Source organism: Marmota marmota, unplaced genomic scaffold, assembly GCF_001458135.2.
Source record: "Marmota marmota marmota unplaced genomic scaffold, marMar, whole genome shotgun sequence".
Taxonomy (NCBI): domain Eukaryota; kingdom Metazoa; phylum Chordata; class Mammalia; order Rodentia; family Sciuridae; genus Marmota; species Marmota marmota.
The window spans coordinates 16972673-16990946 of NW_026000241.1; the positions used below are offsets into that span (position 1 = coordinate 16972673).

Consider the following 18274-nt stretch of genomic DNA (forward strand, 5'->3'; position numbering starts at 1 on the left):
CCAAGGCCATAAACTGAAAACTTACAAAAGATATGGAATAGAAAGTTAAGCATCTAATAAATAATTTAGTAACCAAAGAACTGAAATGAGAACATCCAGCTATCCATTTTCCCCCTATCAAATGTGCAATGATAAAACAAAACAAAACCAAAGTAAAAGCTGCCACCACTGATTGTATATAGAGTCGTGATCGCTCTCACACACTCCTGCTGGGGAGAAAATGGCACCGCTGTTGATCACTACTGTCAGGCTAATTTTGGGACAGGTTATCTTCTCTGTCCGACTCTGTTCTAAGCATCAAAAGCTTTAAACATGTGTTGCATTAGCCAGCTTCCAATTATGATAACAAAATACCTGAGATAATTAACTAATAAAAAATATTTATTTTTGGTCATGGTTTTGGAGTTTCCAGACCAAGATTGGTGAGGCAGCAGGTGCCCATCACTTTGGGCCTCTGACAAGGCAACACAATATAGTTGGAGCACACGGCGTTGGAGCACACAGCAGAACAATTTGCTGGCCTCAAGACAAAGGGAGCAAAGACAAGAGGAAGTGGCTGGAAGTCCCACAGTGTGTTAAAGGGCACCTTCCCAAAGACCTAAGAACCTTCCACTAGAACATAGCTCCTAAAGGTTCCATCTCCCAGTAGCATCACCCTGGGGACCAAACCTTTAACACATTACCCTTTGGGGACACTTATTCAGACCATAGTATGTGCACAATATAGCAATTTCAATTTCAGAATTGGATCTTAAGAAAATAGTTATATTTGCAATGATTTAACTACAAAAATGCCTACTGTATCTTTGCAAATAATATTGAAAAGTGGAAAACAAACAAAAATCACAAAACTGGGCCTTAGTTAATAAAAGTCTGGTATATAGGTAAGCAAAATATTGTTTTGGCTACCGAGATAATTTTTAATCTAATAATGATTGACATAATGTAATGGTCACAATATAATGTTAAATTGTCAACATCAGCAGGGCACCGTGGCATCGTGCCTGTAATCCCAATAGCTCAGGAGGCTGAGGCAGGAGGATTACAAGTTCAAAGCCAGTCTCAGCAATGGGGATGGTCTAAGCAACTCAGTAAGACCTTGTCTCTAAATAAAATACAAAATAGGGCTGGGGTATGGCTCAGTGGTCAAGTTCAATCTGCAGTACTCCCCCTCCCCCCAAAAAAGTGTCAACATCAGGGTAAAAGACCCAAAAAAGTAGGCATCACTTGCATGTAAAAACGTCTGGCAGAGCATACAGAAAGATGTTCGTCATATTTCTGTGTAGGTGGTGGAATTATAAATGCTCTTTAGTTCTTGTTTTTGCTTATTTGTATTTGCTCATTTTCTATAATGAGCAAATTTTCTTTTTGTGCTAAAAATAAAACAACATATTTTTCAAAGGAAGTGGGTGATATTTTTGAAAAATTTAATAAAAATAAAGTCATGTTGAAATGAGAGGAATCACTGGCAGTTTGGGTTTTGGAGTCCCCACTGTTAGGAATTGTTGGGGGAGGAGTCCAGCAGCTTTGGAAAGAAGTGGCAGCATCTCCCCTATCTCCACTGGCCACGCTGAAGTCTCTGGCAGGAGTCCTGATGCTATTGAGCAAGGCCCAGGTGCTTTACCTACACACATGCTGTAAGCACTGTGCTTGCCCAGAGTACCAGTGGGCGACAGGCCTTCATTTTCATCCTGAAACAACACCCCTGAAGGCAGGGCCTCTCCCTGGGCTCATTAGGGCACATTCTGTAGCAGAATGTCTGGCTGCAGCCCTCACAGATTATTTGAGTTTAGTTGCCTCTTTCTTAATATGGGGAAAGCGTCCATCTCCCTTTATTTTTCCTTAAAAATTTAATTTTAAAAATATATTTTTAACATTTAAGCCTCCTGAGCAGGATTTCTTACACTCTGTGTTATTGACATTTAGGGTCTGCTAGTTGCTGATTGTGTGTGTGACTGTCCTGTGCTGACTTAGCAACATCCCTGGCCTCTACTCAACTTGGTGCCAGCAGCACCCCTTCTTTCAATTGTAACCACCACAAACATCTCCGGACATTGTCTCATGTTCTGTGGGAATGGGATTGCTGATACAATAAGGAAGTCCAGTTAAATTTTACTTTCTGATATTTTTTTGGCATAAATATGTCATAAATATTGCATAGGACAAGTGCACCTCAAATGTTGCCTGGGACACACTGAGTTTAAAAAGTATTTGTTGTTTTTCTGAAATTCAGTTTTAACTGGGTGTCTTTTTATTTGTTAGATCTTGAAATTCTATGAGAGAGGCAAAATCATTTCCAGTCAAGAATCCCTGGTGTATAGCCACAGTTATTTTCAGTCCTTTCATAGAAGAGGAAATTGGGATTGAGGAAGCGAAGACTTTGGTTCACCGTCACATGGTGAAAAAGATGCTGAGGAGAGATTTGAACCCAGATATTCTGATTACAATTTCCTGCTTCCTCCTTAGGCAAAAAACTATCCATCTTTATTTCTGAAAGGATAAAAACCAAGAGACGATCAAAATCAGGGTGACTTGACCGGGGGACTGTGCCCATGATTGCCAAGAATCAGGAACTTTGCCTATATTTTCTCTTAACACAATGAATAATTCCTTGAAGTTAGCTATTATTTACTACTAAAATGGAAAATTGAGGATCAGAGAGCTTTAAAAGGTTTCCCAAGATTGCCTTGCTAACAGATGGTGGTGTCTGAGTTCAAAAGTGGGTCTGATTTAATGCAAACTGGACACTGGGTCTCTGGCTGTTATGCTTTGTTTACTCATTTCTTCTCCTTCATCACCTAGGTTTGACTGACATATCCTAACTGTATTTTCTATTCTCATCAAGGTATCAGATCTTTGATCTATCATAATTTAGAAATCAGAAATAAAAAGATGAAGTGCTCTAGAACCCTTTTAACTACCATTTCTGGACCAATGACAAGTAATGGCACTACTTGATTTGCATCTGGGATAGGGTGCCTCCTAGATAAGTCTGCCCAAAGAACAGAGGTGGTGACTAAACTGGGTTAATCTCTAGACTACACATCAACTTCCGAGAAATTAAAAAATTGACTTTGTTGCACTTTGAAAGATAATGGGTGTGTTTGGGCTCTCTGTCCTCAGCAGGAAGGTAATGCCTGGAGCTATAGATGAATTTGGTAGGAAATGGTTAATTATGGGTCATCTCTCAAATGCCACATTCATTATGGAACTCTGATTGACTGCTTCCTCCTCAGGTAGAGCTACTATTTTCTTACATTTTTTTTCCCACTAGCATTTTCTATATACCTTTGTTCAAGTATCTGTAAGTACATACCCAATTATTTACCAGAGTGCTCTGTATACATTAAGCATCTATGGAGAAAAAAAGAAAGAATGAAATGAAGATCTATGGAACAAAGTTTGAAGTATTTTGAAAAATAGTTGTTTTCTCAATATTTCTACAATCCCTTTTCCTTTTCCCAAGTACCAAAGGACTTCTGCATAGCTCTTAGTGACTTTCTGAATTTTAGTGTCATACATTGAGTCATAAAGATACCTTCAAGCCTGCCACCCAGAGTGTGTGGTCCACGGGCTGACATTACCTACATCATCTGACACCCTGTAAGGAATGCAGAATCTCAGGACCCAGTGTCCGACCCATTAAATCAGGATAGGTATTTTAATAAGACTTCCTAATGATTTTTATGCACATTCAATTTTTAGGAAGTCCTGCCTTAGAGATCAGTAGCCTAGGGATAGCAAATACATAGCATATGTGCTAAAGCCCTTCAAGTGGGGCGCATGGCAGATATCACTAATTAATTACTATAATTTTCTGACTGAGTTATGGTGCAGCTTCAGAAGCTTCCCTGGGGAATCGCCACCACTCAATTAGTATGGAAGCCATTTTTTTCCTCTCAGATATAATCGATTCTCTCATTTTACACACACAGAAACTAAGCTCAGAGAAGCAAAGCGATTTGACTAACATCACATGGTGCTCCTCCTCTCCAACCTCCTGGTCTAATGGTTTTCTTGTCACACTGAGAAGTTAAGCAGACCCAACTCAAACCAGGGCTCATAATTATCTTCTCTTTCTCATCTAAGAAGCCCCAGATTCCTGTCACTGTCCTCACAGAATTCTAGGAAGAGCTTGAGTTCGGAGTTGGAGCAATACATTTTAGACTTCCCCTCTGAGATACCACTCAATAGTTAGAAAGGGAAGAAAGGGAACATATTTTTCCATCACAGTTGAACTCTAGTCATGGGACCTTGATTAAAAATAACCCATCCCATCTCTCCCCTGACTTCGATTAATAAGATAGTTTTCAAATTTTCCGGGAAATTCAATGATACAGTGACTTTTGAAATGCCCTCCAGTGAGCAGACAGGTTCTGTTAGGAACATGAAGACCCTGGGGTCATCTTTTCCTGCCCATATTCCCCACTCCTTGCTCCTACTGCTTTATTTCCAACTCAGACTTAAGCTTTTAAAAAAAAATTAATGGCATTCATTGTTTATAAATGCCTCTGTTGATCTTTCCTATTTCGGTTCCTGACTACTAGTGGAAAAACTCCCTCTACTTCCCCCACCCCTCACCCGCTCTTGGCTTTAAAAATAGCAGTGGGAGTTGGGTTGGCTGAGGGCCTTGGTGTTTGGAGTCCACAGCCTTCGCCCCCTGGGCCATCAGTTCACATCGTAACACCATGGCTTCTGAGCTCTTCTCCTATTGCACATGCTTGGCTTAATGTTTTGGGAGGTGCCCTTCTCCATGATCACTTTCTCATGACCATCTGGGAAACATCTGGATTTGACACCTCTGGCCCAGTATTAATAATCGTCTGTTTTCTCCTCTTTCCTGAAGTCTTCAGTGTTGGCAGTCTCAAATGCTTTCTTCAGAACCAGTATTCTATCTCAAGGTTAGAGAATGTGTATTTATTCAGGTCTCTGAAGAGTGGAATGGCCCATTGCTCTTCTCCATCTCTGAATTGCTCTCTAAGCATCTGACTTACAATTATTGTCAACCTGTTTGTTGCAAATGCAGCCTTCATAATAGCAGTTTTGGGGTCTTATAGCCCATTCTGTACTGCCACCAGTAGCCTTTTTTTGTCAGTCAATTCCATAAAGTAGTATTGTTATTTCTGATCTTATTTTGAAGACCCTGGGAGTGAGAGTTGTCCAAAGTCATCCCCCATCAGATTCCTCTGCACCCTTCCACCTTTCTCTGACTTTTTCTTGCAGGTTTGTATTTACGTTTCTTTGTGATGATCCACTTATTGACGATCACCAGGGGCCTTGACAAAGACTGTCTGGAGTAGTGAACGGTGTTTCTCTTTCAGCCTGCTGGGCTGATACCCTTCCTTCACTTTTGCTAAGTCACTGGAGATTTTAGAAGCAAGTCAAACTCAGGAGCTCGAGTGTAATTCTTTAGGCAATGAGGTGGGGCAAGCCTTCTTGATAACAACAAGGATGTGATGTCAAATTACTTTCAGAAGAGATTTGGCAGCAGTGTATAAACTGAATGAGGATGTGGAGATGAGAAGAAATCACATAATTTAGAAAGTTCTTGAACCAGTTCATGTGAGATGGACCGAAGGCTGGATCAGGCAGGATCAACATGGAAGAGAGGTGGGGCTTGGTGGCAGGGAAGCCTCAGAAGTAGAATTGACAGTATGATCATGGGTGGGGTTTCTAGATAAAAGGAGCAGGGACCTGGAGATTTTGGTCAGGTAGCTAAGATGATGAGGTACCATCTAATCCACCAGGAGAGAAGACATCGACGTAATGGCAGGATTTGGGAGGAGGGAGGGGCTTTGTTTCAATGTAGACACTTAAGCATTTTGGCATCAACAAGGCATCTGGACAGCAAAACTTCTGGCAGTTGATATGTATGACTAGACCTGGGGAGACTGGCAGCCTGTGGGAACAGCATGCACCCCTGCAGGTGAAAGCAGGGCAGGAAGATAGGATAGAACAAAGTGCCTTGAAAGGTTTTACTGAAGCACTATTGCATTTTGGATGCAATCTCTACAGCAAACCCATCAGGTAGTTGTTTTGTTTCTAATTATTTATTTCTTTATTTTTTGAGACAGGGTTTTGCTCAATTGCTGAGGCTGGCTTTGAACCTGCAGTCCTCCTCCTCAATATCCCAAGTCGCTGGGATTACAGGTCTGTGCCATGGTGCCTGGCTATGATTTCTATTTTTAAAATGAAAAAAATTGATGCTCAGAAAATGTTTCTTGAAATTTCCTTTTACAAATGGGGATGTCAGGCAAAATGATATAGTCAAGCTGAGTCAAGCTGGCTCAACATGCCCCTTCAGTTTTAATTATACACTCTTCTTCTTTCTCTTTATGGCATTATAAATGGAGTAAAGGCGGTGGTTGGATCTTACAGTGCATGGAATCAGGTACAGGCGAACATGGTTGGGAACTCTGAACAACGTTCTTTCTGTACCTGACCAGAAACACATTTCCCGAGTCGTGTGTGTGTGTGTGCGTGTGTGTGCACGCGCACGCGCGCATGCATGTGTGTGTGCACTTGCACATGTATAAATACATACCCTCATGAACTTGCTGGTTGTCCTGTTGTTGGGGTGGTACATGCAGGGCAGCAATAGGCTTCTGCACCTTTATTTCATGTAAGCTTCACATGTGATGGAATGGTCTCTAATTTGCTTTTGTGCTTGGGTAACTAGGTAGTGTTTGATGAGCTATGGAGAAAATGCTTTCCCCCATCCTCTGTCCTTGATAGTTGGTTTACAGTGTAGACACTTTCAGGTGCACATAGATACACATGTGCACACCTGACACACACTATTTCATGATGTTCTGAGACCCAGGTGCACACACAGGGCTGTTCTATTTTAGAGCACTGGCCCAGTAATATTATTCCATGACATCCTATCTACTATGGCTACACAACCAAGGGGAACAATCTAAAGTAGGTCAGTGGAGCATTCCCTGTTATGTCAGACAAATAGTGGGACAGGATACACATTTTCTAGCAAGTCTCTGTCACCCCACACATAAGTGATGGCCTATTCCTATAGTCTTCAGCCTTCAAACCTGGAACAGCCATGGGTCAAAGGCAATCAGCCTCTCAACATTTGAGGCTTCGTCATGACTTCTTCAGAACCTCAAGCAGGCAGCAGGAATCAGCAGTATTGTAATGGGGTCCACTTTATGCTTGGAGTACAAACCTTGCTGCAAGCAGCTTATTTTAAAAACTGACATTTTTTTTCTTCTTTCCTTTTTCTCCCCCCCTCTAACACTGGAGGGAAAACAAAACTAATATTGTTTTTTTTTTTTCCTGTTCCATGCTAAGCTATTGTGTCCTTTGGTGGAAGAGTACCAGGGCCCACGAGAATAAAGAAACTCCAAAACCAGGGAACTGGAGCAACATGTCTCTCAAGGACATTTGATAACAATAGTTAATATTCTCTAATGGTAATATTTGGATCCCAGCCCTTGTAGTCTCTTTTTTGAAAGCCCTGTGTTTCCTCTGGCGGGGAGAACCATGGCCTCTGGGACAGGAGTTCCCCGTGTTTCTTCTTTGCAAGCAAAGCAATAAAACTTATTTTTCTTTTTTTTTTTTTTTTTTCCAAAACCTTGACCTCATTATTGGCAGGGGAGACCAGGACCCAGCTTTTGATCAATATCACAGGCAGGAAAAGGCTTGGCTCTCCAAGTGCATTCATAGCTGTGTCTTCTGTCTTCCTGCCCCAGCTAAACTCCATCTGGACTGATTTCTCCTCTTTTCTTTCTGTCCTGGGAAATGTCTTATTCTTTTAACATAGAAGAGGAAGAAAATATATGAAATACAGTGAGTCTCAAAAGAGCATGTATTCAGAATATCTAAGCTAAAATATTACCAAAGAGCATCTCGTGGTGAACTGTGGGAAATGACAAAATGTAACAACACCATCAGACATTCTCTGCTCCTGGGTGTGTTATTTATGCGCTGAGAACACCATTTTATATGTCATTCATTTCCTCTTAAGTATGATCTTAAAAGGCTCCTAAAATACAAATTTCTTTTTTAGGGAGGGAAAAACATTTCTTTCCTGAAAGATCATCTCTATGCTGCGATTCAAGAAATCACCAAAGCACTGTAAACATCATGATCTGTAATTTAAGAGAGACGGTTTCTTTCTTTTTGGCTGATTTTCTTTTCTATAATTTTCCCTCAAATCTGACCATTCAAAACTCCAGCAAATTACTTGTAAAATAAACAGTTTAAAGGAAGGAAGTTCCACATTTTTAAACTACAGTGATATGATAACAGCAGTAATTGGCAATATTAATTTTCTGGAGAGTGTGTATATAAAGATTCTCCTCTTATTATTTGATCTCCATTTATCTGGGGGGCTACTAGGGATTGAACTCAGGGGTGCTGGACCACTGAGCCGCATCCCCAGACCTCTTATCCCTTTCTCATAATTTTGAGACAAGATCTAAGTTGCCAATGTTGTTGGCCTCAAACTTGGGATCCTCCTGCCTCAGCCTCCCAAATTGGCTAGATTCAAAGAGTGCATCATTGTACCCAGACCTTTCTTATTGTTAAATTTTTTTTTTGGTACCAGGGATTAAACCCTGGGGTGCTTAACCACTGAGCAACACTCCCATCCATTTTCATTTTTTATTTTGAGCCAGGATCTCACTAAGTTTTGTAGGGATTTGCTGTATTGCTGAGGCTGGCTTTGAACGTGCAATCATCTTGCTTTAGCCTCCTGAGTTGCTGGGATTACTGTGCCTGACCAAACTTTTCTTATTCTTAATGGTCAAGAGATGTTTAACATCGTGGTCAAGGACAGTTTCTTTGCCTTCCTAATATCAGCATGTATACATATTAATAAAAATAGGAAAATTTGTAGAAGTATGACCAATATTACTGAGATAAGCTAGATTCTAATTTTTTTTTTGGCTTCTTGACTTCCCCAAACCTGTGTACAACAGGGGGTTCAGATATCGTCCCATCAGGGATGTGGCAGCAGTGTATCCTAGACTAATCACTTGAGTGGAGATGAGGGGATGGCCTTGGAAGGACAACGAGAGAATCACGAGGCCTGTTGCACACACCTTGTCTGCTGCCTGTCCACAGTCTGTCATGGAGAGAGGGCCTGCAGATCTGCAGCTGGTAGTGAAAAGGACTCCTTCACATTCTAGCTTCTAGGTAATTTCTGTTTCTTTTTCCTTTGCTACCTCTCAGTCCCTTTCCTTGAATTTATGAAAATATTAGACTGCACGTCCCCAGATGTCAGCATAGGGCCCCGCACATGGTTGGTGCTCAGTGAATCTTTGCTGGAAATGGGGCTGTTGAGATTATCTGAAGTCCTACTTCTTAATTATGAACATTTTATATATAGTAAAAGCAATCTTAAGCATAATTTTGAAAATAATATTTCTCATTGGTTGAACAATGAATTTATGTATTCATTTGATCACTTTACAAGTTCATTGTGGACAGCTATTATATATAGGATAGGTGACACTCCCAGGACAGGGGACACTACAGAGAATGCAACAAGCTGTGGCCTGCACACTCTGGACTTTAACGCGTCACATCTGCTATTTGCTAATTCTGTGTGACTACATTGGACAACTTATCTCCTTTACTCTTTTCAACAAGGCTATAAGCAAGGAATACTTTGAAGGGCTATACCATATTAAACGAAAAACAATTATAGACAACATCTGCTTTTGATTGACAATAAAATACAAGGGAATCAGATACGCCAATAAAAGAGTCAAAAGCGGAAATTAGAAACAACCTGGAAAATTGTTTGGGGAATATAGGGAAGCAAAAAATTAAATTTCACAATCAAAATCTTTATGAGAGGCAGGGAAGGATGGAACTGACACTGCAGATGATTTAATTACTAAATAAAGCTGTAGCTCTAAAATCTTTGGATTTTATAGACTAATATAAAAGGAGAGACTGTGCTACTAGCTTCAGGGGAAAGCAGAGTGGGCAAGGAGACAATGGTAAAGGCCAGAACTGAGGGGTATGAAGGAAAACCTGCCAGAAGTCTGAGTTGGACCCTGCTCACTGACATGCCCCGCTGCAAGAGGTTCATTAGCTGAACAAGTGGGATGATTGGCAGTTCACTCCCTTATGCATTTGGTACCCACGTTCTTTACCTGGAAAATATTACTAAAAATATTCTTTTAACAACTGAGAAACAAAAATAAGAGCTTAAAAATAAGGAAGTTATCCAGTAATAGAATTGGCAGTTAATACTGAAACAAGGTAAAACTTGAATTGTCCCAGTAGATGCATAGATCTTGTTATAAAAGCATGTGTACCTTAAGATTTACTCTCAAAGGTATGAATTGGAAAACAGTGCAATAACAACAAAAATCTGAAATGAAAAGAGTGCCATACTTAATTTGCAAAAACAGGAAGTGAAAAGACTTGTTAGATGAGAGTTGGGATTAAAAGTTTGGTCCGTGTATCTTGAAAAATAGAGAAATCAAAATACTCTTTTTATTTATTTGATTAATTAATTTTATTTATACTGGGTATTGAACCCAATTCTTTGCACATGCTACATAAGCGCTCTACCACTGCGTTACATCCCCAACTTGATTTTTATTTTATTTTGTATATTTATATTTTTCTGTACTGGGGATGGAACCCAGGGGCACTTAACCACTAAGCCACATCCCCAGCCCTTTATTTATTTATTTATTTACAGAAAGTATCTCATTAAGTTGCTTGGGTCCTTGCTAAATAGCTAAGCTGGCTTTGAACTTGTGATCCTCCTGCCTGCCTCAGCCTCCCAAATGGCCGGGATTGCAGGTATGCACCACCACACCCGGCTTTGATTTTTTTTTTTAATAACTTGAAAAATGTAGAAGAAAGAGTTTTTTGAAAACCTCATATGTAATTATAAGTAGAAGAATGCATGCATCTCCCAAAACATGAGAGGTTATTAAAAGGAAAGAAAATGTAAACCACACATATATGCATACATATATGCACACATGCACACTCACACACAAAAAAACACACACAAAATGGAGGGAAACAGGAAACAAAATAGAAAGCATATATTTATAAGCAGGCAGAAAGAAAGCCAAATATTTCACTCATAAGAATGCAAATGCATAATGCAAATCTAAATTTGCAAATTTAGGTGGAGCAAAAAAAAGAAATCTATAATCCAATTATGTTTATTTTTCAGACAAAGCATTTAGATTATATGACAAAAAACTTGAACTAAAGGTAGATAAGGACCTATCAAGCAACTATCTTAGAAAATGGAAATACTATACTAGTGGTATTTATGACGAAAATTTTAAATAGAATAGTATGATATTTTATTTGGTTAAGTATATAATCAGCAAGGAAGACATCCTTTTTATGACCTTTGTGCACTATGAAACTTTGTTTTAAAATATACCATGCAAAGGAGAAATGAAGAAAAGCTGACAGATGAGGAAATTGGGCCTTGTGTCAAGCTTCCTTTTGGGCGGGCTGCAGTCTTGATATACCCAGGAGTGACTTTTCAAAGTATTTAGCGATTTTTTTTTCCATATTCTTCCATTTTTTTTTAAAAAATTGCTTTTATTTCTGTTGTTGATATTGGAAGGTGGACCGTTTTATTCCATGCATTCACTGCTTATTTAAAACACTCACTATGTGTCAGGCCTGTGCTATGCAGTTGCTGTGGGAATAGGCACATGAATTTGAGCTCTTCATGTCTGCAAAGAATTGACCAAACTCTGGGTTTTTGAGAAAAGATGTGAAAATTCTGAGAAAATTAGTGACCACCTTAGAACTGGAGAAAGAATTTTCACTGGGTTTGGACAGATCTAGGATTGGCTAGATGGAGAGACAGAACTGTAAGGAAGGGCATTGCAGATCTTTCAGAAAGAACAGTAAAATTCCCTAGGCACTGAAAAGAGCCCAGAAATAGTGTTTGGGCTTTTCCATGGAGAGTCCCACCTCCTCCTGTTCTGTCTTCTCTTTTGGCAACAGCATGAGGATTTTTACATTTTCACAAAATGATGACATGCTGTTCCCATGTGTGACCCTAGAGTGCGATTATTGTCCCTAGCAGAAATTGCTTCCACTTTTGTGTGAGACTCTAGGCTGCCTTCTTCCTGGAAGTCTACTGACATCAATTTCTACTCAACCTTTGTTGGAAGGAATGTGGTTTATTCTTTTTGATTTAAGTGATTTTCAGTGAGAGACTTCTTAAAATACGCATACTTGGCAGCAGGCATAGAATTTCTGAAAAAAATAATAGCAGATGCAGCTTTAAAAGTACTTGGTGCTCTTTTAGTTGAAAGGTGCTGGGCACAAGTCCTACAATCATTTATATTTGATAATCTCTATGAGAACCTTGGACCTGATGTTGCAGCCTTAATAACTCTGATGAATTTGCCTTTGCAAGCCTTAGAAAAATCCCTTGGAATTGTGTACATGAAAGAGATACGTGTCAAACAGTGTTCTATAGCGGGAAATGTAGATGTTGGGAGGGAGAATTCCTTAGTTATAATCCATTAAATTACTGCCTCTCTTCTCCACTGATAACAGGTGGGTTGCTTTCAGAATGGCAAGACTTCAAAATGCTTGTGTGTGCTATGAACACTCAAAGGGAGTACAGTATACAGAAGTTTTTGAACATGCATTTTTTTCTCTTCCTAAATCCACAAGCCTACTTCTAGCGTTACGTTGAGCCGCTGTACCTTTAGGCTCTGAACTCTGCCTCACGGCACCATCTGTTACTGTGCACCTGGGACCCCAAATAAGTTTAAACTCTCTTCCAGAGAAGATCTCTTCAGCTGTTTGAAGACAATGATCATGCTCTCCCAAGACTTTTCCAGACTAAACATTGCCACCCCCTGCAAACATTCCTTATCTGGAAGAGTCACCATCTCCTTTCTGAGACTGTTTTAGTTATATTCTCTTAAAGGGGGCCCAAATGAGCAAAGAATAGAAAGAGACTATTTGCCCCTGCTGGATAGGGTACTGCATTGGGTTTTTATCTTAAAGGAGAAAATCAGCCATAAAGTATAGAAGGCAGAGATTAATAATCCCAGGGGACAAACCAATGGGTTCTGAGCACTTCAATTCAGTATAGAGGCATACTGTAGCTCAAAGGAGAGTTTCTGTTTGAAATATTTTTAAAAAGGGTTTAGAGAGCACTTGTGCTTTATTTACAACCTATATCACCCCTAAAACAATTGTCCAGTTAAATGAACTCAGAGGTTTAATTTCCATTCTGAGAATACACAGATTTGACATTTGCTTTTCAAAGAAACCCTTGTTCTCTGGCCTCTCTCACCAAGAGACAACATCATTGGTGAGCAAACACTGCTTTTTTTTTTTTAAGTTTTGTATCTTTATGTTTATACATGTGTATAAATATTTTGTTCCACTCAAGTTTTGGTTAGTGGCTTCGGCAATGGGATGTGGTCAGAATAGGTCAGGGAACAATTAAACTAATGGTCAAACAAGAGCACAGCAGAAAGGTCCAGGATTCAGTGTAATATAGTACTTCTCATGCTATGTGACTCATTATTATGGTAATGCAGTGTTATAGGCACATCAGTGCCAAGGTTGCTCTGCATTTTAAAATCACTTCTTGTGAAGGATGCCTTTGACTGCATCTTGAAGCATTAAAATATGTTTATAGATGTCCTGAGTACTGATGGTGCCTTGTTCAGATCTCATTTACCAAGCTGTGCCTTGAGCTTTGGCTGCTAATGACTTACAGACGTCATTCCCACCCCTCCCCCCAGAGAATTGTCCTCAGTCAAATGGGATCCTCCTTGGGGTGATGCCACATCCCTATTCCTTCCTGGGGCAGCCATGGTCAGTGACTGGGTGACAGTCATGTGCAAGGCAGGCCTCTTGTCTCAAAGTGGGTGCGCTGAGTGGGATTGTCTAAAGTGGACTTCAGCTGAGGTCCTATCCTTGCCTAAAGCCTTCCCTTGTCCCTCTTGCTTCTTTGACCCTCCTCCTGAGGGTGTTCTGTGCATTTAAACCATTTTCATAGGAATCTCTGAATCAGGCCCTTCTTCTGGGATTCCTACATAAGACAATGCTATTATTAATTTTCCATGTTATGGGAAAGTTATGAAAGTGAATGATACTTTGTAACAGAAACGGTATAAGAGAAGTTGAAATTTAAGCAATAAAATCCAACCATTTTGATAATTATCTGTTTAAAAAATCTGAGTTCCTTTAATATATTGTGTCTTCTAAGTAGGCTCCAACTAAAAAAAAAAAAACCATTTAATTTAAAAATAATTTTAGAAACAAGGTATCTGACCACAAACAAAAGAATGGGATTTTTTTTGGAAAAATCTCCTTAATTGATGGAGTAGACCAATGCATGGAGATAGTCATGTTAAAAGCACAGATTGACTTGTTGAAGTCTTTGAAATTTCAGTGAGATGCAGATTACCACATAGATTCAATATTCCCCTGAAATGAGCCACTGCAGACAGTTAACTCAATATAAAGATAAAATGCCATAATGGAATACATTTAGGTGATACACACCAGAGACAGGACTCCCACCCTCACTTACACGTTCAAGGCCAGAGGATTGCAAGATTACAAGAGTAAACTTCTTGGTGGAGGAAATATGTTCATTTAGCCAAGTACAAGAGTCAGCTCCAAATTCTCCCAGTCTAAGACTTGAGTCCACCTGACAAAAGCAGTCACGTACTTCTGGTTCCAAAGGCAGGGACATTCAGCCCTGGGGCTGATAGGCATCCCTATCTATTTCTCTATGTCTCCATGAAAGATTGGGTTGGCTATCTTTGTCTTGCATAGGTCACCAATTTTTCTAGAAAGGGGTAGCCTAAGGAATTGATCATAAAGGTTAGCAAGGTCCTGGAGGCTAGATTAGATTAGCCAGTATCTGCTTAACCCAAAGGGTCTAACCCAGATCCAGGTAAGTAGGTGAGGAGAAGTTTTAGTTCTCAGGTAGAAGGGCAAGGGCAAAGTTAGCAGTAGAGAGCTAAGGAAATTAGAAACGGATGGTCAATGAATGGGCCTGAGGTCCTGTTCTCTTTTTATTGATCAATGGTCCTGTGGTAATTGTGTGGCCTTTCCAGTTTGAGGGCATAGGCATCAGCATCAAGGCACAAATGGGGAGCCTCGTAGAACCAACTGTGAGTGTCTACTCCATCTCAGAAATGCTAGATGGAGAGGATATCAGTTTCATTTTCTAAGGAAGCACCCATCAGCTGGAAAGTGAATAAATCAGATTTGATTTTTCTTATGCATCCTTATACAATCCTTAGATTTAAGTTAAAGGGGGAAAATAGCTTTAATATCTTTTCTGAAATGTCATACTTAGGGACTAAGAGCATCTCATCTTTCCCTACCATCTAGAGTATGAAGATGGCCTCCTCTGGGGAGACGGGAGGCTAGATTTCAGGGGTAAAGAAAGAGGAAGAGGGCAGATCACTTGTGCTCTGTTATCAGTGAATTAAAAACACCACGCATTGTTCAGGAAGTTAGGACATTGGTCAGCCCCATCTCAATTTCCCCTCCTCTCACCTCATTCGTGTCTTTTTTCTTTTCCCCTTTCTGTGCTACCTCACATCACCTTTCTAAACTCCTTTCTTCATTCCTAGAAGAAGCCAACTATTGGTTTCCTTTATTTCATCTTTGAAAAGAGCACTGTGACTTGTTGACTATTTTTTCCTTTCATTTCAAGATAAAAAGGTGGCTGCAATATAAGTTTAATTATGATCAGAGAAAAGCAAAGTGCCATTCTCTTTAGCACAGGGCTTTTGTTTTTTAATATTTAGAATAGAGTCTTTCAAAATTTTTGTTGTACTTGATGTGCACCTAGAGTCCCCTGTAGGGTAATGACTGTGACATTCCTCAGAGGTGAACTCATTCCCATTACTCATTTTTAAAAACACATGGCCGTTTGTCTTTTCGCACTCATCACAATGAGATTTAAAATAGATGCTCATCATCACTTATTTAAGGGTTATGAATAGCACTGCCTTGAAAAGGCTTGGTGGAAATACGTGTGGAAATTGAAAGTGACGCATCAGAACTAGAAGTCAGGCATTCACAAAAAGATTAAGGTTGGAGGCTGGACTGCCTAAGTATTCTGAGCATGGGGCATGCTGAGACCACCACTGGTGACCCCATGCTGACTATCACACTCCAGCCACCACTTCCAGATGGGGACATGAAGCAGGAGCACAGGAACTCCGAGACATGGCAGAATTTACCAAATGATAAAGGATCTATAATCCAGAGACCACCTAAGTGGTCATTTAGATTAACTGACCCTGTGTTCATGCCCTTCTCCTGGTGGCTTACAGTCCCCACTACTAGAGGGAGAGTAGACATCTCCATCCCTTGACTCTGGCTTGCTCTTGTAACTAACCCTGAACACAAGAAATGCCAGCAGAAGCCCAAGGCCTGAAGAAGCTTTGAGTTCTTCCACCCAATCTTGCCAGAAGAACATGGCGAGGCTGGGCCATTGGTTCAAGGACATGCAATAAATGAGTGGAGTCTGGATCAGCCAATCTCTAGCTGTTCTGAAGATGCCCAAGTGAGAGTAAATGCTGCCTCTGTTTTAAGTACTGAAGTTTAAGGGTAGTTATTAAGCAACACCATGGTGGGAATCCTTGACTGATATAAGCACTACTTCTAAACATGGCTTGTTTGAAGGAAGAACATGAGTACTGCTACTAGAAAGTAAAAGTGTGGGTAGATAATACTTTCCTAAAAATCAGGACTGGCCTGATGTGTTTGATTCTAATAGGAACTAAAATAGCTCCCGATTGGAATATCCCACTCCTTGGCAAAGGGTGAAGGGAATTGCAGAATTCTGTGTTCTTGGCCATACCGGAAGTCATCCATATGTCCAGTCTCAGTGATGGCAGACATTGGCCTCTTTGGGAAACACACATTCCAAGTCTCACTTATTGGCCATATGCAATGTTGGGATGATATAGATGTACAAAGAACTCACTGGGGGATAACCCTAAAGGGCTTTAGGGCCCCCTGGAGGACCAACTGAAGTTGGTCTAAAACTGTAGCACAACCCAACTTCTCCCCCTGCCCAGCCCTGCTTCCCTTACCTCTCCACAAATACTCTTCTCCAAAGCACGCCTCAACAATCCTGTCTGCATATTTCTGAGGCTCAGAGTCCATCTCTGGGTACCTGGACCCGTGGTAGCCCACTTTCTCTCAGCTTTCCAGGGGGTGCTGGATCCGGAGGAAGGGGCAGGGGAAAGCCTTACCCACTATCATGTGGTTGCAGACGTCGCAGAAAGTGGGCTTCTTGAAAATGTGTTCCTGAAAGGCGTGAGCCTTGCCGCTGCCTGGGTGCAGGCCAGCCCTGGTGGGCGTGGACGCCAGGCTTCCTGGAGCAGGCAGGGGGCTGGAGCTGGGGCTGACCTCGGCCTGCATGTCCGCTTGCAGCTTCGCGTCGCTGTTGGTCCGCTGGAAGAAGTTGTCAGCACTTTTGCTCCGTAAACTCTTGGTCTTGAAAGAAAGTGATCGTTTTAGTTTCTGGAGCTGCAATGCAATGACAGAACAGTCTCTCTTACGATCTATCATGCAGACTCATGCTGGGGGTGCGGAGGTCAGCTCCATGCACGGAACGGTTCCCGCTGACACCCACAGTCCCCCCGGGGAGGCGCCTATGTGTCCTTGTGTGGGTGAGGATGATGTCAGTGCCCAGTGAGGATGGAATTCAGCAACGTCCCCTTCCCTTGTCCCCAAGCCAACACAGCAGGAAAAGGCACTGTTGAGCCTCTCTGCCTTTCCTTCCCTGCTTCCTTAAATTTCCACCAACCTGCAGTCACCAGGGCCCTGCCAAACTGGGCTTTTGTCATCATTTGCTCTTTTTTATTCTTTCAGAGTTAGAGATTGAACCCAGGGCCTTACGATGGCAGGGTAGGGGCTCTACCACTAAGCTATGTCCCTACCGGCAATACCATTTGGTTTTGAATTTGAATAAACTGGAAATGATGTATGAATTCAAGGGCTCCAAGGCTGTGCGCAATGCTGGCTTTTCTCTCTTAGGATCACTTAGCAGCTGCTTGTCTTCGCACACTGCCAAGCAGGAGAGGCCACTCTCTGACTCGACATCAATCTGGCTAAATTATCCACAGAACACAAACCAGAAACTCTCAAGTTCACTTGGATCTGGAGCATGTGGATAAGTAGCCTCTGTGTGTATGCCTCTGTGTGTGTGTGTGTGCACATATTTGACATAGTGTTTCAATTACACATTTGGTTTTCTTTGTCCTTCCTAAGGCCCTGTCCCTTGTATTTTTTTTGCGGGGGG

General features: G+C 41.0%; 1 protein-coding gene across 4 annotated transcripts in view; it reads right to left on the reverse strand.

The window, feature by feature from the left end:
* The window catches only part of Stac (SH3 and cysteine rich domain), a 141184-nt gene that overhangs the window by 65778 nt on the left and 57132 nt on the right, over nucleotides 1-18274 (reverse strand). For 2 of the 4 annotated variants that reach the window (XM_048795523.1, XM_015489525.2), the window contains exon 2: nucleotides 17223-17499. The exons of 1 other annotated variant lie outside the window; for it this stretch is intronic. In XM_048795523.1, the coding sequence (XP_048651480.1) occupies nucleotides 17223-17499 (277 nt within the window). The remainder of the gene's footprint in view (nucleotides 1-17222; nucleotides 17500-18274) is intronic. One more of the 4 variants, XM_048795522.1, reaches the window with a different exon arrangement.